Genomic DNA, 27,966 nt, shown 5'->3' with positions numbered 1-27,966 from the left:
CCTCAGAACCATCCTGTTCCTGACTTTCGGAGGACTTCAGGACCACACAGAAGATGCATGCATGTGCAATTTTGATATCTGCCTTCAAATATTATCCATGTTAACGTGTGATTGATTGGGGAGAACAAATCATCTGTACACTATAGCTTGCTATCTATATTTTTGTCGGAATCTGGTAAGCCTGTGGCCTAGCAAAAGAGGTACAATTTACTATCCCTTGCAAGGACCATGGCTAGCTATATCAAATATTAAATATCTACTGGTAACTGGAACCTGGTCTGGAATTCCTATTGTTTACTAGGGTTCACACATCCTCTTTTTGGTCAAGAAATAATTGTAATATTTCTTTTTTAAAGGGAAGGAAAAAGATCCAGTACCTCTCCAAGTAAAGCAAGATGGATATAGTGTCAGGCTCAATTAGATCCAATTGTGATGGCTTTTCCCAAAGGGAACAATGCATCTTTTGTGATGAACTCCCAACAGAAAGCTTGGTAGTTTTACAAAAATAATCCTGCAGCCGTCTAGGTACTGGCCCTTCTCTCTGGGGTGCTGAGGAGAACCCAATGAAACTTTGCTGTCCTAACAGGAAGTGGAATTTTTTTTAAAGTGTGTGCGGGGGTGTGTGTCTGCAGCACGAAAGAAGGAATTATGAATGTTCTAGTTTCAGTCAAAAATACATCAAAATATACAAGCCAGAACAGATTACAACAGGAGACAGCCATAACCTCTTTGCTAGGGCTGTATTGTGGAGAGCTCACCTACCTGGATGTAACTTGAGAGAAGCTGGCTAGGATAGAATAGTTTGGATGAAACAAAGTAGCCTGCTACAGCACTAGAAGTACTTAAAATGCAAATGTACAGGAACTCCAGACCATCCCCCACCGCCCCTCCTCTGCATGGAGGAAAGCAGCTTAAATACAGCCAGGCCTGGAGAGGAATGTTAAAAAGAGGGGAAGAATCACCCTCCTCCTTTCCATAGGGACCCTCACATGGCAAGATTCAGTATGCATGACTGAACAAGCAAGCAAGCAAGCAAGGACAGCTCCTCTTTTAACTTTCCTGAACAATGGCTTTGCTCCTTCCATCATTTCACATTCTCTCTAACCCCAACCCTTCTTTAAACAAAAAAAAAAAAGGGGGGGGGGGTGAGAGAAAGCCCTGCTGCAGTACTTAGAGGCGAGAAAAGCTTTGTTTCATGCCCTATATACAGCTTAAGCCCCTATCTCAAACAACAACACAAACCTCACACCGTAGAAGTCTAAAAGGGACCCCATCAGGTTAGAAGTCATGCGTTAAAAAAGAAAGATTTCTATGTTAAAAATTCAATTTTTTCCCATTTCCTCTTTACTTTTATCTCAGTGTGTACAATGAAAAAGTGAAACAGCATAGTCAGTTTTCTAGTTATTCACTTCCAAGTTCTCATGCAGTAGCAAAAGACAGCAAGTTTATGTTATTAATATTACAGGAAAATGTTTGGGGTCTTTTTGGGTGTGGGGAAAGAGCAGAAAACCAGTTTTCATGGATTTTTAAATGAAACAGGAACACTGCCATGTGTCAAGTTTTTTTAAAACGTTTTTCCCCCTAAAGTGTCAAGTTTGATCTACTATACATCACTTTACCCCATGTCCCTTCATAACAAATTTTATCAGTTGCCGTTTACCCAACTCCAAAATGAACTGGTACCCCAACATTAATCTTTACTTTCACTCAATTTCTCTGACCAAGTCAGCTGTTCTCATACACAATATTGGTCCTTCCAAAAAGGAAGCAATGCTCTCTTGTAAACTTTAATTATGACGTTACTTAACATCCTGCACAGGATTGACCAGACTCCCCATTTCCTTTTACTAAGACTAAGACAAGAGCACAGGCCAAACTCCTCTATAAGCTACACACCACGCTTCTTGCAACTAGTAGACCAGATACCTACCTTTAAAAAACCAAAGACAACACAGATACAGCTTTTTTTCAAAAACATACTTCATATTTCCTCTTTTATTATATAAATATCAGTTTAACCTTTTACTGTAAGAATATAAAATGTTTTAAGAGGATCTTTGTTATTTTTTATACAAATTCACAAACAGTACAATTAATCCATAGGGGGTCTCTGGGTTTGCTTTAACTCCATGGTCTGGCCCGTTACTGTGGAGGATTTGAGATTTTGAATTTAAAAAAAAAAAATCAGTAAAGAAAGAAGGCCAACATTTGTTTCTTTAAAAATTAATCAATTATTCTTCCTCTTTAAAATAATAATTAAAAAAATCTAAAGAACCAGCTCCATTTTACTGACAGAACAGAGATAAGACAGATGAATTACAGTCTCCTCCCCTTCACATCGCAGCCTCAGGCCCTGCAGGCCTGTTCTGCTCCTCTCCCCACTTACAAACAGGAAGCCTCACACAGTGACCTTTTTTTGTAGGTGAATTGGGAGGGAGAGGGGAATATTTGCATATATATATCTATCTATATATATTTAAGAAACTGAACTTGCATTTCACACATTTCAATACCCCAATCCTCAGTATGGATTCTCACATGTTACACATGTTTGTGCTAAGGGAATAAAAATGCAGAAGCACAGTTGGATCCCCAAACCCCAGTGGAGAGAGAGGGAGAGGCACAGTCAAAATGTGAAGGTGGGGCACATTAGGGAAAGCTTTTTTTAAAAAAAAGTTACAAACCCAAGGGGCATCTTTCCAGTCTAGGCACAAAAATGTTTCAGTCTCAAAATCTCTTTCTTGTAAGAATTCCAGGGCTTTTGAGAAAAAAGTAACAAATTAAAACGAGGTAGCCAGACATTATATATATATTTATATATATAGAATATATTCAGCAGAAAAAAACGTACTTAAAAATCCACAACAGCAACTTCAAATGTCTTTAAAAATAAAACCATGGAAGAAAACGAATACTGAAGAAAGAAAAGATGAGAAAAACTAGGATCAGAAACAGGATGTAAGCAAGGGGAGGGTGGTGGTGGTAAGAGGCTGTTTTGTAGTAGTAATTCTTTTGTACGCATTTCAAAATAAAACCATGTCACAGTATCTCAAATGAAAGCAAAAATGAAGCTGGAGTTTCTTCCTTAAGTCCCCTGGGTAGATAGGAGCTTGGTCATCCCCTCTGCCCCATTCACCCCCAAAGGGGAAATGGATGGGTGGCTGGATATGTCTTTATCCCCACTTCCAAGAAAGAAAAGGCAGGGAGGAAGAGAGAGAAAAATGAAAGGGAAGATAAATGGCTAAGGTTACTCCATCCCTCCAATGCAGGTAGGACATTTGAAGAGACTGGGATCTGTCGTCTTCTCTATTGGGAATGGGGTAAGGGGAAAATGGTGTCTTCATCCCCAGTACAAGGAGGAGGGAGAAATATTAGGAGTCTATCTTCATCCCCAATGCAGAGAGATGGGAAAAGAGTGGAGGGTCTAGGCTCTCTCTCCAACCACAGTTCAGGGTGCAAAGGAATCATGTCCCTATACTTAACTCAGGAGGGGAGGAGACCAGTGTAGCTCTCTCTATAGCCAATGCACTGGAGTATCCAACCACAGGGCAAAAGGGGGTAGAACTGAAGATGGGGGTGGGACTGGAAATTGATGGACTATGTATAGCTGGGAAAGGCTATTTCTGTCACAATCCCCAGCTGGGATGGGGAAAAAAAGAATTGGAATGGTATGACAAGGGGGTGTCTTTGTACCCAGTGCAGAAGGACTGGGGTCAGTGGATATGGAACATGCCGCTAATAAGCTTTTTTTTGGGGGGGGGGGGGGTTGTTCCCATTTCCATTCCCACCCCCATTCAAGAAGGTCCCTATTCCCAAAACTGAGGACTGGAGGTGAATAAGAATAGGGGGACTTTCTTCATCAATCCCTAGTGCATGAGGGGGTAGAATCAGAGCTGGAGTGGGGAGGGGTATCTCCAGCCCCAGTGCATAAAATTGCAGGCCTCTATCCCCAATGCAGAGAAGGATGAGGAAAGGGGTACTGTATTCCCAATGAAGGGCTGGGGATGGCATGGAAGAAATGGGGGGGTCTCTCTTCCCTCTCCTGCCCCAGCCAGTGCAGAGGTGGGTAGGTGGCATGGAAAGGATAGGGGTGGGCGCTCTCTATCCCTCCCTCCTTCCAGTGCTGGAGTGGGCAGGTAGCATGGCTCTGTGTGTGCCCCCCCGCTCGCTCTCCTCCATTGCAGCAGTCAGTCAGTGAGTCCCTCCAGAGAGGATGGAGGTTTCCAGGTGCCCCCTCCTCTCACCTGACCTTCTCGCTCTCAGTCATTTGCCAAAGTCCCAGGTTGAGCACTTTGAGACAGGGCAGCTGGGTGATGCGCTCCAAGCCCCGCTTAGTGATGCGGGTGCAGCCATAAAGATCAATGCCTGTGAGCTGGCTGAGGTGCTCTGCAATGAGCTCCAGGCCCTTGTCAGTGATACGGACACATTGGCCAATGTTGAGCGTGCGGAGCCCATGCATCTGGCGCACCATACGGTTGATGCCCTCATCGCTGATGTGGCAGGAGCAGAGGGAGAGGGAACGCAGCCCATCCAGGCCCTGTGCAATATAGGCTAGGCTCTGGTCCCCCACCTTGTCACAGAAGGAAACATCAAGGCCCGAAAGGCGCAGGCTGCCCATGGCCAGATGCATGATGCCTGTGTCACTGATATTGTCACAGGAGCGCAGGTTGAGGCTGCGCAGGCTGCTCATGTGGGACAAGTGGAGCAGCCCCGCATCTGAAATGCCCCCACAGAAGCTGAGGTTGAGCTGGCGGAGGCGTCCCAGCCCTCGGGCCAGATGCTTTAGTGAGAGGTCACTGAGCTTCTGGCAGTCCTGCAGCGTGAGCTGCTCCAGGCCCAGGCAGCCCTCAGCTGCACTGCGGGTCATGCCCGCCAGGTGCCCAATGCCCACATCAGAGAGGTGACGGCATGAGCGCAGGTTGAGGCTCTTGAGGCGCTGCAAACCCCAGGCGATGAGGAGGAGGCCGGTGTTGGTGATGTTGCTGCAGCCGCCCAGCTCCAGCACCTCGAGGCCCTTGAGGTACTGAGCGATGCGGCCCAGGCTGCTGTCGGTGATCTGCTTGCAGAGGCTCAGGTTAAGCGCCCGCAGCGAGCCGATCTCCGCCACAAAGGCGTGGCCCAGCCCGTTGTCGGTGAGGTTGTAGCAGCCGCTCAGGTTGAGGCTCTCGATCTCCGCCATGCCCTGGATCACGTAGCTCAGGCTGCGCCGCAGCGACAGGATCTGCACCCGCCGGATGCCCCGCGCCGCCAGGCTGGGGAAGAGCGAGGGGTTGGCGCGGCGCAGGTGCAGCTTGGCCTCCACGCCCCGCCACACGGAGCGGTGGTAGGCGGCGTCCCGCCAGGCCGTGCACACCTGCGCCGCCCGGCCCTTGTCCCGCACCTCCAGGTACCCGAAGATCATGGCCAGCAGCTCCGGGAACAGGCACGAGATGTGCGTCTCCATCGCACACCCGGGCCCGGCCGCCGCGCCCGCCGGGTCCTCGCTGCTCGGCTCCTCCGGGCCCGGCCGGCTGCCGCGCCCGCCGGATCCCCGCTGCTCGGCTCCTCCGGGCCCGGCCAGCTGCCGCTTCCGCTGGGTCCCCGCTGCTCGGCTGTGGCTGCTGCCGGCTCCGGGGCCCTCACATCGCCGCCCCGTGTGACAGGCCGGGGGGACGCTGCTCGCGGGAGGGGCCCGGCCCGGCTCTGGGGCTCCGGCCGCCGCCTCTATCCCCGCTCCGGGCGGGCCGCGCTGCGGCCCCCGCGCTGCTGCAGCCGGTGCGGGCGGGCCGCCCCGTGCCGCATTGTGCCGCCTACCCCGGGCGGGGGCTCCCGGAGGCTCCTCTCGGTCCCTGGTGCCGGCTCCGAGCCCCGCCGCCTCCTTTGTCTCCGAGCCCCGCAGCCCGGGGCCGCCCGCTGCCCCGCGCGGGGGGAGAAGGGGCCGCGCCGCCGCTACCGACCCCGCCGCTCTGGGCCCAGGCCCCGCGCTGCCGCCGACGGGATCCGCCTGCTTCGCTCCTCCGCGCTGCGCTCGCCGCTGGGCCCAGGCGCCGCGCTCAGGCCGGGGGGAGGGGGAGAGGAGGAGGCGGCGCTGGGCTGGGTCTGGCGACGGCTGAAGCCTTCTCCTCCCCCCTCCCCGCACAATGGTACGATCCGGAACACTCCGAGCCGTCACCCTGGAAACAGCGCGGCCCATTCTCTGCGCTCGCGGATTAACCCCTGCCGCGCCGCCGCCGCCGCGCTGCCCCCTCCCCGGGAACTCCCGGCCGGGAGCTCCCTTCCCCCACAGCCAGCCTAGACCTGGCGCCTCTTCCTCTCCCGGCGGAACCACCCCCCCCCCCCCCGCCGGGCCGCAGCCCGAGCCCCCGATCCCGCCCGGCCCAGCAGCACCCCCGGGACCCAGAGCAGGGGCCGGGCCGCGGTCACCGAAAGCGCCATGCGCTGCCCCTGCCCCAGTGCCGGTCCCTGCCCTCCGCAAGTGTCCCCCGAGAGCCCCCTCCGTCCCTCACGCTGCAGGGCAGCGTGTCACCCTCCCCCCCCCAGCTGCCACTCATCGCTACCGGCTGCTGGCAGGTTAAGGTCACAGCTTCCACCCCCAAGCCAGCCAGGAAACACCGTAGCCATATGTCTGGGAAGTTCAGCTCAGCCGTAAGGGCCCCAGCCGCCCTGGCTTTGTCTCGATTTGGGAGAACTAGAGCCCTGGTGTAGGCAGGGCAGCTTGTGTCTTAACAGGCCTGGGGCTCTGGGTTTCAACTCGACCAGCCAGCACGTGCTGCCCCGCTGTTCGGGGAGGTGCTAGTTAACATGGCCTTTAAAAAAAATCCCTTTTCCACCCTTGTCTAGGCCTAATTTCCCATGAAGCTCCATAGGAATATGTGAGCTGAGAGCTTTGGTTAATTGTATATCAAGGTGACATTAAACCGCCAGGCTGGCTAGTCCATTGGCTCTACACTAGGAAGTGAAACCAGGACTGAAAATTGTTGTCAGCAATGGGGCATGTGAACAAATATTGAAAGTGGTGTAAGTGCTAATGTAGATCAGGCAGAGATCATTAAAAGGCATTTCAAGAAAGAGTGCTTGAGACTCCTAGTTGCCTGGCCTTAACAGCCTTTTGTGCATTAGTAAACAGTTAACATGGGTGCAGCTGCACTTACATTAAAAACAGCTTAAGTGCTAGTATAGGCCAGATAAAACTTTTCAAAACAATTTCAGAAAACAATATTGCCTTTTTCTATTGGAAAAGTACAACAAAATTCCCAGTGGGCCGGGGGAAGCCTTAGGACTCTTTCTTAACACTGTTTTTGTAACTTACTTTTTATCACATTTAACTAAAACACTAATAAAACTGATCTGGTTACTGGAGCCTAGATTATACTACAGCTCCTATGAGCCTGGCTGAATTGATAGCACTAGTTTTAATTATTTTGTCAGTGTCTCCAGTGTAGAAAAGGAATTTAAACTCTTCTCAGTACTGATTCTGGGGAGATAATTGGTGAAAACCGTTTCACCAATGGTTATTTCACCTAGCATAGACAAGTTGCAGTCATAAATTAAGATTACTATGAGAACCATCACTGATGCATTTCCTGATTTAAGTGTTCACAGCCATAAATTGAATGTTATAGTTTTATATCTGTTTCCCTTGGGACTTTTTGTTTTTAGGTAAAAGGGGAGATTATAAAGCTAATCTCTCTCTTGATTTGTGCAGTTCCAGGCTTGATAACTGTGAATCTCCACAATGAAATAGCTGTAAAACACCCATACTCCTACTGATATTATAAATTATACATTATTCTGTAGTTCATTGATAGCATATTAACTCTAAATTCATAGGACATTTTGTACTGCACCTGTGCTAAGCTATTTTTTAAAATAATAATTTTAATAATAATTCTTTCTGCATGTTTGCTAGGAAACTAGTTCTCAGTGATGAATAGCCACCAGGAAATATATGGACCCTGATCCTGCATTCTTATCCACTTATGTGATTTCCTATGTTAACTTGAGTGGGTTTCTGCATGGCCATACGGAGTCTGTTATTGCAGATCTTACTGCGTGTTTGGGATCTAAACTTGTAAAATTTAACCCAGTTTTGTGGTTATTAGGTGGGGAAAAAAATCTTAGGCCCTCATTCTGCAGTATGCTAATCCTGAGGGGACCCTAACGTGAATGTGCAGCCCCACTGAAGTCAACTGGGCTCCTTGTGGCGATTTCCTGTGTGGCTCCGTCAGCAGGATCAGGTCCTTAGGTTTTATCTATTTTACACAGGAAAGACTATTTTCTACCCTCTCCCTAATAATAAAATGTCCTGTGTGAATAGAATTTACTCTAAATAAATAAAATCCACTTTTCTGTTTAGACCAATCATAGAAAACCTCAGCCAAAAAGAGAGATTTTACATAAAGATGGGAGCAAATGAAAATGGATTGTAATGGAAGTCCTGATACATTAACCATTCCAAGTGCATATCATGGTATATACACCATATGGGCCCAGTCATGCAACCCTTATTTATAAGAATTGTTTTATTAAAGTCAGAGAAACAACTTGTATGAGATGTCTGCAGGATTGAGCTCTATGCATTGGGCAAAAGATGAAAGAAACGGAACATGGGATGGTGACTTTACAGAATGTTGGGATAGTTGCCTTACATAAGTGGCAAAGCTACACGTGAGTTACGTGTCATCCTGAATGAACGTCCATGTAACTTTTATACCTTTATACTATAGTGTATTCCATATAGAAAAAAAACTATCCTATAAATGTTTTTGTGTATTTTAATTACTATTTTTCAATCCCTCTACCTTACAAATTAGAATGGTAGAAAAAATGGCCATTTAAGGCCTAAAAAATTACTTAAAACAGTATTTCTATCATCTGGTATTGAGGTGTCATGATTTTAATATAGGCCATCTGTGACTAGCAAAGGCTACAAACAGATGATGCATGTTCTTGGGTAGCCTGAAATCTCTTTCTCCCATGGCATGTAGCAAGAATCTTTAAATCCTGGCTGACCACAGGGTATCAAACCTTTTAAGTCTATCACCGATCTAAAATTAACTAATTCTGGTCCTTGGACTGGTTGTAAAATTTAATCCCTGATCCACCATGTTTTGGTAGGGGGAAAAAGAAAACATTTTTATAGTAGGCTTTTATTTTATCTAAAGGATGACTGTTTGGAACCACTCAGAGTTTTAAAATATCAGCATGCAAGTGGAATGGTCAAAATGCACAATAAATGCAATTTATCACATGGTTTCCTCTGTTTAACCCATAGTTGCAGAAATAAAGACATTCATACCATGTTTATCCTGACCTCATGTGGTACAAATGTTTTTACCACATAGATGGCTAGCACCATCTCCTGATAAACTGCATTTATCAAAAACCTCGTAGGCACTCTGACTGCTGATCTATCCCCTGGAACTATTTTTAACATTCCAAACCCTTGAACAACTCCAAACAGCCACTATCTCTTTTTGAAAGGACTTAACGGATAAATGTTTCATTCTCTCCCCCCTCCCGATCACCCCAAATTACACTGGCATTTGGTGCAGGCTGGATAGTTCTTATTGACAGTTGTTCAGGGTGATCTGCATAACTGCATTGTGGCTTCAGCCCTTGTGAGTTATTCATGCTGATAAAACTGCCCTGTCATGTATTCCATATCTTATATCACACGTGTGGTCATGATATCCATGGACTTTTTGGCCGTTCTTGTCTTAGCCTGTCCCTATTTGTTTCCCTTGCCTCTTAATTCATAGTACAATATTCTCTCTCTCTCTCCTTCAGGCATGGTTCAAATGAAGCATATATTAAAGATAGTGAATAAAGGTCCGGTCAGAGGTTGTACTCTTAGGGCATCCCTTTGGGGGTGAAAGTGGGTGCCTCTCATCACAGACATCCTTCTCTAGCCTCAGGTGTCTCTGTAGAGCCAGAGTGAGATTCTCTGACCGAAGTCTTGGGGGAGAGGAAAGCAACTCTTTACTAGGCATTAAGCAGTCCAAAAAAAAGGTAAGGGCAAACCAAATAATGCTGCAGCCCATAAAACAATCTGGAGTCCCCCAGTGGTTCCCCAAAAGATAAGAGGTCAGTAGTGTCCGTGAAGGGAGTCTGGGCCACTCACTTTCTTGTTTCCAATAGGACCCAGGCTGGGCACCCTGCAAACAAAAGGGAAAACAACGGGAAGAATGTCTCTCTTTACATCTTCAGAGGGTTCAGGTGGCAGACGCTTTTTAGCAGCTTTGTGGGTAAGCAGCCCCTATTCTGTGGGGCTAGGGAGCTCTGGCTCGGCTTCCCTCTGAGTGCCATCCTGCCCCAGGCTTGGATCCTCCTTTCTAAGGAGACTCCAGATTTGACAGGCCTCATAGGTATGCCAGGTTGGGCTGATTGTGCCCAGAGGAGCTCTTTGACCTCTTATTGATGGGTGGAAATGTGTCCCACTACATATCCCTGTGCTTTCACTCCAAGTGATAGAGCTCCAACCAGGGATATGGAAAAATACATCCTGAATTTAGCCACAGAAATTTTCCAGTTGATACTAGCTCTCCTGCCAATGGGTGGTGGCTGCTGTGATTCCAAGGGAATGATGGCACCTATTAAACAATTGGCAGCTATTAAAACAATAATGTTCTTCGGACCCCTTTCTTCCTTTTGCTCTCTATCACTCCCATAGAACCCTAATCCACCTCCTAAAGCAATATATTCCTCACCCCACCTAGCTGACCCTAATCCAGCCCCTAAACTAACTTCCTGATAAGCTCCCTTCCCTCTGACCCATCTCCCTATAATGAGGATGTTTCCATCTTCCTTGTTTCTCTTCTAACATTCAGTTTCTCCTTCCCTCTTCCCTTCAGTCACCAAGCCCCAACTACTGAAGGGCAGTCATTCGATTCAGAGGGGCTATCAGCTTTCCCCAAAAAAGCAGAGAAACCAGCAGGAGGCACTCTCTCTCACACACACAAAAATTCTCTCTCTCTCTCTCTCTCACACACACACACACACGGGTGGTGTGTATAATAGGCCAGACCTTGCCTTCCCTGGCGCTGCCTCCAACCCACTGCCGGACACCTTGGACGTGGTGGCTCCAGCCCTTCCCTGAGACCCCCACCACCTTCTCCACTCCACACCCTCTCCCATCCCCGCTTCTTGCTGTGTCCCTCCTCCTAGGAATGGGGGAGTGAGGAGGGACGCGGAGGGCCGGCGGACTGAGCAGACTCAGCTGGGCGCTGGGGCCAGTGGCTCAGCGGGGGAGCAGGGCCTTCAGGGGCAGGAAGAGCTGGTGTTAGGGGGACGGCAGCTTGGCCTGGCCCGACTCTGGCACGGGGGCTGGCAGCTCAGCCAAGAAGACACTTGGGGTCCGGGGCGGGAGAGATGATGGCTCGGCCCGGCACTGGGGGAGGCCAACAGTGCCCAGCCTGGCCAGCCCAGTGCTGGGGGAAAGGCCAGTGGGTCGATTCAGTACGGGGCGGGGGTAGGCAGCAGCAGCAGCTCAGCTCGATGTGGCTGGGGTGGGTGGGCCAGGGCTCCTCCAGTCGCAGAGGCCCCTCAGAGTCAGGGCTGCTTCTTTTCCAGGGGTGGTTTTGGGACTCCGGCAGGGCCTTGGCCAGGGGGGCGGAGCCGATGGGCTTGCCTCCCCAAAGCAGGGGTTCATGTGCGCACGGACACACAAACACAGATGTAGGAGTTTAGCTGAGTTTCTGTGATTAGTTGATGTTGACTTTGACTTTTCTATCTCTTGAGATTCCCCCCACCCCACCCCCCAATGGATATTTGTTTTCTAAGTGTGGGACATTTCTGCAAGGCCCAGTGTACGCTGAGGAAATTTCCCTCAATTTTAAATGGCTTGAAAAACCAGATAAGCCAAATTTAAAGCTGGCTGGAATTGTAGCATAGACCACACTCCAGGTGGCCTGAGCTGTCTTTAGCAAACCAATTTCAGAACCTCCTTCAGCGGGTTCCACCTGGAGTCTTGTCTATGGTATGGCCGCAAGTGGTTTTAAAGTTGGTTTAGTTAAACTAGTTTTAAAATGAATTTTGGGGGTAATTTTCCCAAGTAGACCAGGCCACAATGCTCCTGTAGCACTATGACAATTACAGCCAAAGTTGTTCTAGTCACCAATTCCTGACATGAACTAGCAAAGAGAAGGTGCTGACTTTTCATGGCATTGGTATTTTCTGGAGGGTGTATCTTGGAGACCATTTGCTACTCTTCCATTTCATAGGCTAAGCTGACCCAATCCATACTGACAGGGGTGCTGAGAGCCATTAAACCAAACTGTAAACCCGGTATATGATAGAAAACACTTCAAGCCTTCAAGCCAGGGGGTGTGGCAGCACCCCCAGTACCCTTAGTTCTTCCACCCAGGAGTACTGAAGAATTTTCCTACAGTTAATAAAGTGGCAGAGGAGCTGCAGTTGGGTAAGGTGGGGGTTCCTTTCCTTTCATCTCTTAAATGTTCAACACAAATGATTCTGTGAAGTACCTCTGTACTGTAATAAATAATTCCATGGCAGTGGTCTCCAGGATTAATAGAGATCTGTGCCTATGAATGCAACCAGGGTGATCATGGACTGCATATACATCAGAGCAGGATCTGTCAGATGGGTGGATTACTTTTGGAATCTGCATTGTGCATCATCCCACTTGATCCTTTTGCTGGCCAGCTATTATAATAAAAATATATAATCAGACAGTGTTTTTTGGGATTAAAACATAATGTTCCTCTTCTCTTGCAGACTTTTGTTCTAAATATCAGATCACATTGAAGACTTTGTGAAAGAAAACCTACAGATAGTGTGTTTGTTTGTAAGTGCAATACAGATAATACAGTTATGATACATTAAGGGGCTAAAAATTAATATTCTCTATATTACATTTTCTCAAGTCTGTCCGAATGAAGTAATCCTGATTTGCCATTTATCGACCTGTTTCAGTGTTGATAGAATCTTTCAACATACAGGGCACTGTGGATGTACAATAAGGTTTGGGGGCAAAATTCAGACCTGATATCTCAGTGTAAACACCAGGTTTAAATTTGGGCCTTTTTCGAAGGCGGTCGGGGACAAGGTTGTTAATAAGTGACCTTGGAAAAAAAATCCCAATACTTCCAGGAGACACAGGACTGAGAGCCAGGAGTTACATTGCCACCATGTTGATATGTGACTAATGCTGCTATAATACACAGGGATCAAGCCACATATAAATAAAAAGACAGGACAGTGTGATGAACAAAAATATATGATCCAGGAAATTACAATTAAATGCCATGGTACACAGGGGATGCGCTGCTTGTCTGCTACTGTGTGACAGGATGGTATAGTGGTTAGAGCAAGGGACTGGGCTCTAGGAGACTTGGGCCATAGGCATACGCAGGTCACTCCACTTCCTGTGTGTTATTTTCCCCATGTGTAAAAGGGGACTTATGAGGCTTAATATGTTAATATTAGAGGGAAAGTACTAAAGTGGAGTATGAAATCCCAAACTGCAACACTGATAATTCATTGTAGTAGATGCCATGAAAGGGTTGTGGCTGTATCTTTCTTTCATTCTTGGTACCAAAAAGGGATAAAGAAGGGGAAAATGGCTGATGCGATAAGTATTAATGGCGATGTCTTGAAGACAGGGGCGGCTCCAGGCCCCAGCCCGCCAAGCGTGTGCTTGGGGCAGCATGCCGCGGGGGGCACTCTGCCGGTCGCCGGTAGGGTGGCAGGCGGCTCCGGTGGACCTCCCACAGGCGTGCCTGCGGAGGGTCCGCTGGTCCCGCGGCTCCGGTGCCAAAGCCGCGGGACCAGCGGACCCTCCGCAGGCACACCTGCGGGAGGTCCACCGGAGCCGCCTGCCGCCCTCCCGGCGACTGGCAGAGCGCCCCCCGCGGCATGCCGCCCTGCTTGGGGCGGCGAAATGTCTAGAGCCGCCCCTGCTTGAAGAGTAAACAGAATGCTCATGTAGTAATCAATTTCATGGTTCAGCAAGGAGGATTGAATCCAAGACCTCCATTGCTAAAGCATAAGCTTCTGCTACTTGAGTTAAAAGAGTAGCTCCTGTAGTTGTAGCAGATTTCTATCTTCTGTGGACCAGTCACTCGAGGGAACACATTGAACAGACCATTACATGACTATACAATCTGCCCCTTCTGGGATGGGCTGCAACCGCCAACTTGTTCAGAATGTTACAATGAAGGGCAAAACCATCTCTGATGTAACTCCAGTAGATTCAGTCCATGCCAGTGCAAATGCCCAGCCAAGCCCCTGGTCACCAGTATTGGCAAGCCCTCGGAGGAGGGGGTTGTGGCAAAGCAACGTGTCCTCCACTTCCCCTCTGCCAGAGAACTTGCCTGCAGCCAGAGCAGCCCCAATATTGGGCAGTACCAGCTGGGTTGGGGGCCTGGGTGGTCCAGCTATCAGTAGAACTTAAAGTTGCTCCCCTCTGGCAGAACTCGAGGGAGTGCATGCACTAATACCAATATCTGCCCTCCCCAGGTGAATCCTTCCTGGTGCACAGGGGGCCACGCTGGTACAGGAAGGGGTAATTCACGCATTAGCAAGAGTGAGGCTGGCTCATGGAATTACATTTAACTCTAGGGATTTTAATGTGTGATATTTTCCTGTCCCTGGACTACACGCAGTAGTTAATTTTAACTATTAACTACTCCCTCTCTGGAACAGAGCCATCAGTACATTTCCCAATAGTAAATCACATTCTAAAATTGGCAGTTCACTGGAATTTCATGAAGTTATGTCTCTGCCCAATAAATATTGGCTCCAAACCACATCTCAGAGGAAAGCTGCAAAATAGGGCAGTACTACTCTGGGAACTTACTGTGAAAATCAGTCACAATTCAAGCCCAGTGTGAAGGAAGAGCAAATACAAACTCCAAGTAAAATATACAAAATGCTGTCTTCAGCTGACCATGGGGTTTATATTAGCATTGGCTAGGGGAAGCGTGGTTTGACACCTTGTTCATAAAAGCAATAGTTAGTCCAGAGGCTCCTGGTGTCAAATCTGCCAGGCTATCAGAAATTCATCACTGCATTTCCTGAGAGGCCCTGCAACAGAGATAAGTGCCATTCAGAAACTGTATTCCCTGATGCTTCCATTCTGTGGTACCTGGAGCAATCTTGGTGCTTGGATTTGAGCTGCAGACTAGCCTGAAACATGCTGCTTATCTTTGTACATCAGAAGTCTTAGACATGCTGTTTGAAGATGTAGGTGTATGCAAAATACTCTTCTGTTTACAGTACATTCATTTTATGTTAGATCATGTTTTTCCATAGGACAAGCCATTTTTGTGTAAAATGAGAGCACAGCTTCCTTCAGTCCCCACCACTCCCAACTCCCAAAATGTGTGTGTGAAGGGAAGGGCAGGCTAGAAATAGTTATTTCAGTTCAGTTTCTTTGTCTGCAAAATGACTGATTTGTATGAAAAAGCAGATTTCTTTCCACTCTTTCACCCGTGAGCTCTTCCATTTCTTCCTAGCCTTGTTAGCAGTGGTGTTCAACCCCTATTGCCAGCACACCCCAGTGTATGTTCATCCTGGTCTTCCTGGAAGCAATGAATCTTCTCTATTACTACTAAGATTATTCCTTAATTCCCTGAAGCAGAAAACACAATCACACTCTTTAGACACACTGAAACTTGTGAAAATATTTGTGGAATGACTATGGGAACGTGAGACTAATAATAATCCTTTGCATGTTTCTAGCACCTTTCAGCTGAGCATTTCAAAACTCTTTACAACCATTAGTGCTTCAAGCCTCACAGTACTGGCTAATCAGCTTAGTATTATCCCTGTTTACGTATGGTGAAAGAGAGGCACAGAGAGTTTAAGGGCCTGATTTTGAGAAGTGTTGAGCACGTGCTGGTTGACTTCATATGGAGTTTTGGGTATCCAGCACCTCTGAAAATCAGGCCCAAGTTGTCTCCAGCCAAAAATATAAGCACTTGAAATCACTAGATATTTTTGGACATTTTGGCCTAATGCCCAGATCCTCACAGGTATTGAGGCACCAAACTCCTACTGAAATGAATATGAGCTAGGATCTTAAATACCGTGGAAGGTCTGGGTGTAAGTGACTTTCCAAAAGTCACATACTTAGTCTCTGGCAGGGCAAGGCCTATAGCACAGATCTCCTAGTTCCCCATCCAGAGTTTTAACCACAAGGCGAAGCCCCCGCTCTGTTTCAATGGAGACTAGAGAGCAATGGCATCTTAGCAAGTCAGTTGGCAACCAAACTATTTTACTTAGATTGGGTCACATGTTTCCATCTAATCCCCACACTGAAAATGCCCAGCTTCCTGTTTTCCCCTGGTTTTCCCAGCAAGACATATTGAATATGCAGATGTGCAGGCGCACACACATACACATGCTTTCCTGGAAGTAATTGCTCAGACTTTGTTTTGTTTTACCCTAACTTCTCTAATCCCCAAAGTGATATTAAACAGATTTTTTTTGTTTAATCTTTTAATGAAACACTCTCTCTCTCTCACACTCTCTTTATTTTTAAGACTATGTGGTTTTAGTTACATTTTGTTAAATGTCCAGAGAGCTGCCTGCAAGGAGCATCACATAAATGAAAATATATCATGATTATTATGTGCAACATACAAATATATTCTCAATCACCTCCCACATATGCTTCCCCTAGAAGATGGTCTCAAACACACATTGTCACAATTCTCAGATATTTCCATGTAATAATAAATAACCATGTTAGCGCTGTGTACTTATACGGTGCTAGTCCCCAAGGATGTAAAAATGTTTACAAAGCTTGGTAAGTGTTATGGGGGAAATGAGGCACAGAGAAACTAACCAATTTGTCCAAGGTCAAAGAGCAAGACAATGCCATTAGGAATAGAACCTAGGACTCTTGACTGCCAGTCTCCCCTCTAACCAATAGGTACATTACTTCCCATGTAAGGAATCTTTGAGTGCAAACAAAAGGTACCATGCTTGCCAGCTAAACCACACACAGGTAGCATCAGAGAGAGACTAAAGGACTTTCCATTCTAAAAAACAGGCTGCAACTTAAGGAAAGAAAAATCTCTACTAGCTGTAGTAATATAAGAGCATATATCCTACATAGGAATTCTTGCATTCTCCAGCATACAATCCAAAGCACAAACTCATCCACTGACACAGGTACAGGCTTGTTCTGGACTACACTGCCACACAAACCACATGCACATACACACACACATTATGAAATGCAACTCTCCTGCACAACAGTAAGCATTTCTTCCTGCCCCTGCCAACAAATGACCCCTCCCCCCCACACTTATCTCCTGCCTCAAACCTACTTTATTTCCATGGGAGAACCATTTATTCCAATGGACGAACATTAATCTTTATTTGGTCAACAAAGCCAGCTTGCATTCCAGATGAATAGTCATTCCACCCACAGAACTGCCCCTGTCCCTTTCCATCCATCATATTTAATATTTCATTAACCAAGAAGAACAGAAGTGTACAAGATAATCATGGAAGAAATCTTCAGTATTGTCAATGACCTTTTAGATGACATTATGAAATAACTGCCTTCCAAGATTTGATTATTTTTTTTATTAATCCTTATTTGAGTTGTTACCCACTACATTTTTGTGGGGGTGTTTGCTTTTCCTCTAAGTTAAAGGTCATAAGAAACAGTTTTATTAAGTTGGTGGAAAAAATTATCTCCCACAAGTTAATCCCTTGTGTTTGATAATTTTCTGCCTAGACATAATTCTGAATAGGGAATTAATAATAATAATAATAGATTGCATTTATATAATTTATTTCATATAAGGATCTTGAAACATTTTACAAACGATTATAACACCACTGTTGAAATAGATATCTCCATTTGACAGATGGAGAAACTCAATCAGCGTCTCTATGAACTAGTGCGTCCCAAAATCCCACAGCATATCAGAAGACGTGCTAGGAATAAAGGTCTTGGCTCAAAGGTCTTGGCTCTTACCACTAGATACACAGGGTCAGATCCTCAGCTGGTGTAAATAAGCATATTCAGTGGAGCTATGATTGTTTACATGAGCTGAAGATCTCACCTTGTATCTCGTAGCTGAGACCGCCAGCGCAACTGTAACTTGAGTGTCACGAACTAGGAAGTCTAATGATATTGTCATTGTACTCCCAACACACACATTTCCATTTCATTGTGAATAAGAATTACTCAATAACACTTTCTGTTCTTCCCCAAGCATGAGTATGACAGGGTGGTGACATCTGAGGTGTGAAAATAACCAAGATTCATTTTGGACCAACAAATAATAGAAACCTAAACAAGGCATCCTTTTCCAACATCATTGGACCTAGTGAAGGAATTGCACATATTTTAGATCAGTACTCATGGGCTGCAAAATGTAGGCAATATAGATCAGATTTTCAAGTGCTCAGCATCCACAGGCTAGGCCAGATTTTCCAAACAGTTCAGTTCTCACTTAGATATCCTTTTAGGCTAAATTTTCCAAAGGGTTCTGCACCTGGAAATTCCTGTTACGGCAATTATCGTCTGATTTTAAAAATGTGCAGAGCTGTTTGGAAAATCTGTCCACTTATCTTGGTGCCTAAACAGGAGACTGAGGTCTTTTGAGAGTCTGGCCTCAGTGTGGAATAAAGGGCAGAAATGCATCCTTAAAGTGTCCCTATGGTTACATGAGCAGTTCTGCCAGAACTTCATCATATCTGCTGAGTTCACTGATGTAAAACAAATTTTCATTCCTCTTAGCCCTGCAGATCCAACACAGCTGAGGGGGGAGTGAGCTGCATTCTATTATGGTTCCTGCAACACCCGCAAAGCTGGCAGTTTACACCTCATGCTGATGGGAGAAATGGAAAGAGGATAGCTAGATGTTGAGCTTCTGAGTGTATTTACAGCTCTGGCAGTTAAAAAAAATCTCTTTTGACTAGAAAACTGGGCAAACTGGATCTGACAGACATTGAGAAAGAAGAAATATGGGGGGAAGTACACTGGCATTTTTAGTAATTTTTTAAATTTAGCTTTGAATTTTCCTTTCCTTTGTGTCTTGAAGAACAGAAGTTTAGAGCTTCAGAGAAAGGTGTACCAGTTGCCACTGCAAAAACCTTACATGTGAAATAGCAGGTACTTGTGTGCAGAGGTGCCTTTTTGTGAGAGTGAATTCAGGTGTCTGTACCCATGCCCATACACCTTAATGTTAGGTCTTCTCTGCATGACAAAAATGTACTGATTTAAATAAATCAGTTTAGAAACCGATTGAATTAAATCAGTGCAACCCAATTGTGTGGACACTCTTATTTCAGTTTAAGGGTTTGTCTAGACATAAATTTGTACCAAAATAACTTTATCAGTTTTAATTCACACTATAAGTCATTTTGGTGCAAATCTATGTATGAACACTCCATGGAGTAAAAGTGTCCTCTTTCAGTTTTGTCAGCTCTAAATAGGATACTTTTGCTCTGAAATAAGAGTGTCCACACATTGACTTGCACAGAAATAAGTAATGGGATGAATTACAATTGATTTGGTTATTTCAGTGCAAGTTTGTGTATAGACCTGTCCTAAGAGTGTCTCTTACTGATTTAGCTTAAGTTGTCTCCTTACCAATGTAAGCTAAATCAATACAAGACAGTTTTAAACTGAATAAGATTGTTCACACAAATTGCACTGATTTTAACCACATAGGTTTCTAAACTAATTAGTTAAATTGGTAAAAAAAAATCATGTAGACAAGACCTTATTTGTAGTGCTTTGGTATTTTCTATAAATTCTGTTTATACTAAAATCCTTATTAAATATGTGGTGCAAATAGGGTTTTCTTTGCTTGGGAAATGGCCTGCCTAGTTACAGTAAATGTATGTAACTAGGTAAGATGAGATAACTATAGCTTTAATTCCAATGTATTTTCTTTATTACTTATGGGGTTGAGTGCTTTGTGTCCAAGCAGAAATATTGCCTAATCAATGGGAGGATGATTGGGTGGCCAAAGGATGGAAATGGAAGACAGGAGATCTTGATTTTAGCCACAGTTCAGCAAAACATTTAAGTACATGCTTAACTTTAAGTATATGCTCTAGTGCTTTGCTGAATCAAGGTCATTATTCCTAGCTCTGCCACAGGCTTTCTGTGTGACCTTAGGCAGGTCACGCAACCTTTCTGTGCCTCAGTTTTCTCATCTGTAAGATGAGGATGATAATACTTCACAGAGTGTTGTGGGGATTACCTTCTTAATGCTAGTAAGGTTTTGTGGCTATTATTATTATTAATTATTATTATTATTACAGGGAGTTTATGGAACTATTTCTAAAGATTTTAAAGGACAGAGAGAGAAAAATTACATTGAAATAGAACTGATTTGGGCTTAATATTTTTTCATGGTTATTGGTAGCTGTAGTCGTGTCAGGAATTACTGGTAGTTGTTTTAGTAAAAGAAACAAATGGGAGACAACTGATCCCTCTGACTGACACTTACAGATAGTAACTCTTTGTTTTGAGCTTCTAAATGTTTCTCGTATCAGAGGGGTAGCCGTGTTAGTCTGGTTCTGTAGAAGCAGCAAAGAATCCTGTGGCACCTTATAGACTAACAGATGTTTTTTGCATGAGCTGCTTTGTGAATACCCACTTCTCTTGGATAAGCAGTGGAAAAAATTTCAGGGTTTGTATATATATAATAGCAAGAAGCAGGCTAGAGATAAGAGGTTAGATCAATCATCAGGATGGGGGATGGGGCAGCAGCCAGCAGCTGATGTGAAAAACAAAGGGAGGAAAACTGGTTCTGTAATTGGCAAGCATTTCACTTTTTTTGTTTTCCCCTAAACTTAAATGGTTAAAAATATGATGAATTTGGCTTTCTCTCTCTCTCTCTGGTCTCTCTCTTTTTTTTTTTTTGGGAGATGGGCCACCTTAAAATCTGCTATTGTGTGAGGTGGAAGGGTTGTTCTCCTCTTTTTTTTTTTATATTTTCATTCCTAATGTCTGATTTGTGTCATTGGTGATGGTGTGGCTGATCTGGTTAGGTCCTGTGATGGTGTTGCTGGTGTAGATGTGGGTCCCATGGGTCCAGATGATGAAGATGTCATCATGTGCCACTGATCTGGAGATATATATTGTCATTAAATTTGAAATAGTTGTGTGTGAGGATAAAGGCACAGAGCTCAGCAACAGTTGTGCTGTGGCATCATCAGGGGATGTGTGTCCACACTGCTTTCCATTCAGTGTGGTGTGTGTTTGTGTAGAGAGCCTCTACATCCATCCATGGGTGATGGTGTTCTGGAAGGTCACCCAATGCATTTTCTCAGAAATCAGAAATCAGTGGGAGAGTGGTGTCAGTGAGGAGGCTGGGGTAACTGGTAAGGGAGTCCACCAGTCCAGACAGTCCTTCAGTGAGAGTTCCAATGTTCGATGAGATGATGATGGCAGGATCAGGATTAGGTTTGTGGATGATGGTAGTAGTAGGATAGAATGGGTGTCCTGAGTAGATGGTGCAGTTTCTTGTTGTATTCCTCAGTGGGATCTGAGGAAGAAGCCTGTAAAATTTGGTATTGGAGAGTTGTCTGATGGCCTCCTTTTGTTGTCAGACTGTGTTCACATGACAAAAGCAACCTCCTCCTCAGCCTCTTTAATGTCAGGATGGTGAGGATGTTTCTGAGATGCTGTGGATGGCATTGCGTTCTGCATACATTAATCAAATCAAATCAGAGCTTCTAAATGTTTCTCTAGGCTGTTCGCTCATGGGGAACGTGAAGCCATATAACAACAGCATAACTCTGTACCTTGTGTACTGTACACTCTTTGCTATTTTTCATGGTGTTAATATAAATTATGGAACAAAACTCAGTTGAGATATGTGAACAGAAACATGGGGTGTAGTTCTGTGAGATTCTGGGAAGTGTTCAATGTCCTCAGCACCTACTGACTTCAGTGGGAGTTAAAGGTCTTGAGCACCTTACAGGATCAGGGTCAGAAAACACTACTTGATGGTCATCCAGCATGTTCCTCTTGTTTGACCTGTTCTTGAATCTCTGCAGAGAAGGTGCATCACCCTGGGGAAGCTATTTCACTGCCCAGTTGCTCCTACTGTTAAGAACGTTGCCCTAGTATCTAGCCTAATCTTAAATGGGGACTGTTATACTTATTTTCATGCCAAAATTTGAGTTTACATTTCTGTATTCTCTTGCAAATATTGTGGCTATCACTAACCCTCTAGCAGAGCAGGGAGCTGCATTCCTTACACAGCTTGAGGGACTGATGATATCAACTGTTGCAGGTGAAACATCAGCTCTGAACTCAGGTGTTGGCAGGCAAGTAAAAGAAGAAAATATTTTCCATGTTGCTTTCATTCTAATGTAATGTGTTTTCCCTTTCAAGTGTTTAATCCTCCATATAAATTTAGCACTTGTGAAAGAGCCTTGGGGACTGGACTCTTTTGTGCACAGAACACATATAGCATTGGGCAGCAGCAGTGAATGCTTTCCCAACCCTGTCCTATCTTATGTTTCAACCCTGACTTGATGTATCTCCTGTCGGGTGAGAGGGGAGTTCTGAAGCTCTCTGAAGAGGGGTTAATTAGTACAAATTGAGGTGGTTTTTGTGAGTGGAAATTGGATTGTGACACTAAACATGTCAAATCACCAAACAGCCATCAAATGATAATATTTTGTCTTTTAAAATGTGTAGTGTTCAGTAATTTTTAGACCAGGGGTAGGCAACCTATGGCACGTGTGCCGAAGGCGGCACGTGAGCTGATTTTCAGTGGCACTCAGACTGCCCGGGTCCTGGGGGGCTCTGCATTTTAATTTAATTTTAAATGAAGCTTCTTAAACATTTTAAAAACCTTATTTACTTTACATACAATAGTTTAGTTATATATTATAGACCTATAGAAAGAGACCTTCTAAAAACGTTAAAATGTATTACTGGCACGCAAAACCTTAAATTAGAGTGAATAAATGAAGACTCGGCACACCACTTCTGAAAGGTTGCCGACCCCTGTTTTACTGTCCATAAACATTTTATTACTGATTTACAATCTTAAATGATTTATTCGTTTAAGTAGAAGAAACTAAGAAGGTTCTGAGTCCATGTTTAAAGCTGATATGCTGCTCTCCCAGAAACCAGGGAGTTCTCTCAGTAATAGGAATAACAAAGTCCAAAGTGTGGGCAAAATGTGCCCCATCCAGCTCACATGTGTCTAGTCCAGTATTTCTGATTCAGGTCTTCTACTGGACCCAACATAAAACTGTGGTCTAGAAGACTGAGCACAGAGATGGGAATTAGGTGACCGGGGACCTCATTCTCTGGGGAATACCTCAAACATAAGGAGTTCCCAGGATGGTGTACAGCTGCCAAAATGATTCTGTGCTGTCTCCCCTTCCCAGCCCCTGACATTGAGGACATGGCTAGAATTTACTGAGCTCTGCTTTTCTTAGGTAGTGGGCAGCTCTAGGAGAATGTTACAGTTACAGCAGCCCTGAAGTTGCTTTAATTTAAGCAGGAGGCTGGGCAGGCCCCAAGCAGGGCCAGGCACTTGGTAAGAGCAAAGGTGTTTTAAAGCTACTTTGCCTGCCACCCTAATTCCTGTGCATGGCACAGGAATGAAGGAACAGGCTATTGAGTTTAATCCTGACTTGCTGTGTGACCTTAGGCAAGTCACTTAGCTGCTCTTTGCCTCAGTTTCCCCATTTGTAGAAGACGATTTGCCCACCTTTTTAAATGCTTTGCGGTCTGGGAAGAAGGTGTCATGTAAGTGTTAAGTGTTTTTTTTTTATTACTGCTTTATTACCATGCACTTCTCTGGCTTCAACATGGCTGATCCAGCCTATTATCGGGTCCTTTTCTGATTGCTTTTAACAAACATGTTTTCTCACTATTCCCCTCCATTCTCTTTCCCTGGTTATGCACCTCAGACAGCTGTCACAGGGTATGCTGAGTCTGGCAGGTATATCTTGGCATTTTCTGGACTGTATCTGACCTTAATGACAGTGAAACTAAATAACACTGACCAGAGGAAGTATGGAAAAGAAGAAGGTTAAAGTTGCAGCAAGGTAACAAGGAAAGGAAATGTGGATGTGCCAGAGGGGCTGACAAGTGCTGAGATGCAGAAAAAGGTAGCATATGAGCACTTAAAAAGATAAAATACTACAGTGCACAAGTACCAAAGGAGACAAGAAGCAGTGTGAGCTGGAGGAGTCTGGCAAGAATAATAGCCCCTTTCTCTGGAAATGGAGAGATTGTGTGGAGAAGCAATTTAACAAGGCAAGGAACGCTACAAGACAGCCAGACATGGAGGATCTGTGTCTGGGAATATTTTCAACAGATTTTTATAATATCTTGGTAAAACCCCAGCTGGAGCAGAAATAATGCAGTCAGCTCTCGTTGCTGTTCAGTTAATAATAATTAAAGACAAGACAAAACAACAAACTTAGCGTTCGAAAGATTTATAATGAAGAATCCACTTAGGCCCAAGGAGCTGGAAGTTCAGTAACAATAGCTGAAGAGTATCAGAGGGGTAGCCGTGTTAGTCTGGATCTGTAAAAGCAGCAAAGAGTCCTGTGGCACCTTATAGATTAACAGATGTATTGGAGCATGAGCAATACATGAAGACTGCAGCCCAACACAAGGTGGAGGAATAAAAGGTGATTTAGAATTCTGGCTAGTGGAGACACTTTGGCCTTGGAAAACGTAAAAAAAACCCAACCTCTCCACTGGTTCTAACATCAGTTCAGTTGAATTGATGGTAGCAACAAGACTCTTGAGCGCCCTTAGCTAAAATGGCAGTAAAAATAAATCTGGCTGCTGGAGCCTATGGCTCTAGGGCCACCTGTGGTGCCTCTCTTAACAGAACCTAGGAATCCTCTCTACAGACACAGAAGTTAGAGCACTCCTTATGGCTACATGAAGTACTCCTGCCAGACAATGGACCCAGAGCTCCCCTTTTGGGCTAGGAGGTGAGGCTCTTTTCCCCAGTAATGGAACCATTGCTGGATCTTGGTTTCCTGAGGCTCTGTTTATATGAATCTTTTTTTTAATTCCTGATGGATAAGTGGGCTCATGCCCATCCTGGGAGGAAGGATACATTTTGTGCATGAGCTGGTGAATTTTTGTGACAGTTTTGCAAAGATAATATTAATATAGCTGAAAACATTATGATGCAGTACCAAAAATGTCCATGGACTAGATGCTAATTTGTGGTGCGGATGGCTTCATGAGTGTATATGAACACTTGGGGATGTTTTAAGATATGCAGTTAATATATAAATAATAACTAATATATGTATATCCATATACATTTGTTTGAATGGTTGTGATTAGTATATGTATTTCACTTTGCAATTAATTCCCCTAATGTAAAACAAATACAGGAGTGGGTGGGTGAGATTCTGTGGCCTGCTTTGTGCAGGAGGTCAGACTAGATGATCATAATGGTCCCTTCTGACTTTAAAGCCTATGATTCTATGATTTAGACAGCAGTAAATGCTCCTGGATGCATTGGACATCATGAGCACTTAGAAACAGGAATTGCTCCAGAGTCAAGTTGTGAGAATAAACAGGAGCTTGAAAGCGGCTCTGATTGCAAAGGGAGGAATGTGTGTCCAGTCCCGCCCAGTCTGGAGGAAACTGGACAAGAAGCAGGAATGATGATCACACAAGTTGCAGTAGAAAGAGACTTAAAACTTCTTTCAGTGTTTTGTTTACAACATTTGATAAAGTGTCACACTTGGGACCTCCCCAAGTAAAAAGCAAGGATCAGAAGATTGTAGGGGTAGCTTTTTGGATTTGTCGGGTCTGATTTCAGTGTCGCCTGGGTCAGGATTCAACTTTCCTATAGTATGTATCAAATCTTAGCAGATTCTCTCATGGACACCCCTCTTCTAGTTGTGATCACACAACATCCCTCATGCAAATACGCCAATAATAGGAAAGTGGTGATGGATCTTTGATAGATCGTATTGAATGAAATAAGGCTACAGTGTTCAAACTAGGATGCCTAAAATTAAGTCAATCCATATTTGAAAATCAGGGCACTTATCCGAGTGCCTAAATATTAATATAGGGGCCAGCTTTAGAAATGCAGGTTTAAAAAATGTAGCACAAGATTCTTAAAAGAAGTTTGCAGTAAAGGCCCTAGAGACATCTTTAGAAGCAGCTGGCAGTAAGGAAGTGAAATAGCACAATGTGACCTAACAGCTCTTTGCAGACCACCACCCAACTTCTCTGCAGGCCACAGTAAAGGAACTGCTTGCCTAGGCTGAGCTATTCAACAAAACCTCACCTGCTATTAGCACTTTAGCTGAGGCCATAAACACAGTCACTAAAGAAGTTATCTGTGGGATCTGAAGGAGGAATCACTTTCACAATTCACATTTTAACTCCACGGAGATTACCACACTACAATGACAGTCATTAGCAGCAGAATCCACCTGGAATCCTGTTGCAGGGTTTCTTGCACCTTTCTCTGAAGCATTTGGTGCTGTCCACTGTCGGTGACAGGATACTGGACTATGGACCAGTGGTCTGATCCAGTATGGCAATTTCTATGTTCCTATGCTTCAAAATGAGATCACTGCTTTGCTTTGCTTTGCTCCGCTTTGCTTTGCTGTCAGCTAGTACCCATTGAGATGCTGCTGGGAAATTGCAGGATATTTCACTGTGATATGTCATCATCAGCTTTGTTAAAACTTTTCTTTATTAACAATTATTTAATTAATAATGAATACTTTGTAGGTCTATTCAAGGATTTAAAAGACTTTACAAACTTTAATGAGTTAAGCCTCACAGTTCTACTATGCAAAAGATTAAGCCACAGGCCCAAAGTCATAGATGAAGCCTGTGGTAAGTAGCTCCACAGTTGTGCCTTGGATTATCTATGGCTCTGCACATGTACACTTTTTCACAGAGGTTCATACTACTCCATTCCCACATTCTTAGCAGGAAGAATCAAGAGGATGGCTTGTGGGGAGCTGACAGCTTACTCCACTCCCAGATTTTTCCAGCACAAGGCTCTATAGGGAGTATTGGCTATGAGTAAACTGACAGTTACTCCTTTCCCAGCATGAGTCATTTATTTACTACAGCATGGTACAAATCCTTGTTGTTTCCCTTATCTGTCTGTTTTTTTTTAAAGTTCTCCCCTCCTTCTGCCTCTGTTGCTAAGGGGGGACTTCACTTATAATAGGCAGTCTCTCCTCCACTTAGGAAGAAGGGCTCATATACCTGAGGCTGTCTGGAAACCTTTGGGTGACATCACACCACTTCTGTGCAGATTCATCGTTTGTCATGGAAAAACCATCCACCCCCTCACAACTTCCTTCCTCCTCAGACTGGAAAGAGAAACTGTCCATTTTGCCATCACTGACAAAAACAGTCCTGAAAAACACCCCCACTCCCACAGCCCACTCCAACACACACAAGTAGGAGGAGGGAAGAGGTATAAGACGTGAATAATGTAGTCCTGTTTTCTTCAGACATGGATCCTGCTGTGCCTGGGCAGTGTGGCTTGCCTCTCTTCTGGGATCTGGGTCACACAAGGCCTTTTTGTCCTGAGGCTAATTCTGGCGCTGGCAGCCTCACATCTGCCTGCCAGGTGAGACAGGTCACCAGCTGCAGGTAGAGCACATCTGGACTGTGGAGTAAGCGAAGCCTGGTACAAACAAACACGGCAACTTCACCGTAGCAGGCGATAGGAATTTGGGTTAACCCCACCACCACCACCAAAACCCTTGGGTGGAATGAGCTGCTGAGTCTGGTGATTAATGTCCCTGCTGGTGTTTATGAGGCTGTATGAAAGGCAGGTAACTTGCAGAGCTTGGACCGTACACGTTTCTGGCACAACTTGACAGTCACTGGAGGGGAGCGGCAGGCTGACCTTTCAAACTCACTGCAGCAGAACCACCGCCACCTGCGCTCCTCTGGAGCTGGCAGGCCGGAAGAGGAGGACGTGGTTGGGGGCGTAGGAGTCTGTCTGTGGGTGTCCTCCACTGGGGCTGGGAAGGGATAGAGAAGCGCGAGTGGCG

General features: G+C 45.0%; 2 protein-coding genes across 4 annotated transcripts in view; one reads left to right on the top strand and one right to left on the bottom strand.

The window, feature by feature from the left end:
- The window catches only part of WNT5B (Wnt family member 5B), a 97,519-nt gene that overhangs the window by 46,038 nt on the left and 23,515 nt on the right, over positions 1 to 27,966 (top strand). The window contains exon 1 of one of the 3 annotated variants that reach the window (XM_039546889.1): positions 5,308 to 5,386. The exons of 1 other annotated variant lie outside the window; for it this stretch is intronic. The gene's annotated coding sequence lies outside the window, so the exon portion shown is untranslated. Of the gene's footprint in view, positions 1 to 5,307; positions 5,387 to 27,889; positions 27,917 to 27,966 lie in introns of those variants that run through there. One more of the 3 variants, XM_039546868.1, reaches the window with a different exon arrangement.
- FBXL14 (F-box and leucine rich repeat protein 14) lies at positions 3,745 to 6,201 on the bottom strand. Its single transcript, XM_039546811.1, has one exon. The coding sequence runs from the start codon at positions 6,170 to 6,172 to the stop codon at positions 4,241 to 4,243; it is 1,932 nt and encodes a 643-aa protein (XP_039402745.1). The 5' UTR covers positions 6,173 to 6,201; the 3' UTR covers positions 3,745 to 4,240.

This window comes from Mauremys reevesii, linkage group 1 (genome assembly GCF_016161935.1).
Source record: "Mauremys reevesii isolate NIE-2019 linkage group 1, ASM1616193v1, whole genome shotgun sequence".
NCBI lineage: Eukaryota > Metazoa > Chordata > Testudines > Geoemydidae > Mauremys > Mauremys reevesii.
This window is presented reverse-complemented; position numbering and strand designations above follow the sequence as displayed.

Excerpts from the sequence above, each read along its gene's own strand:
- FBXL14 (XM_039546811.1), bottom strand. The coding sequence starts at position 6,172 with ATGGGCCGCGCTGTTTCCAGGGTGACGGCTCGGAGTGTTCCGGATCGT.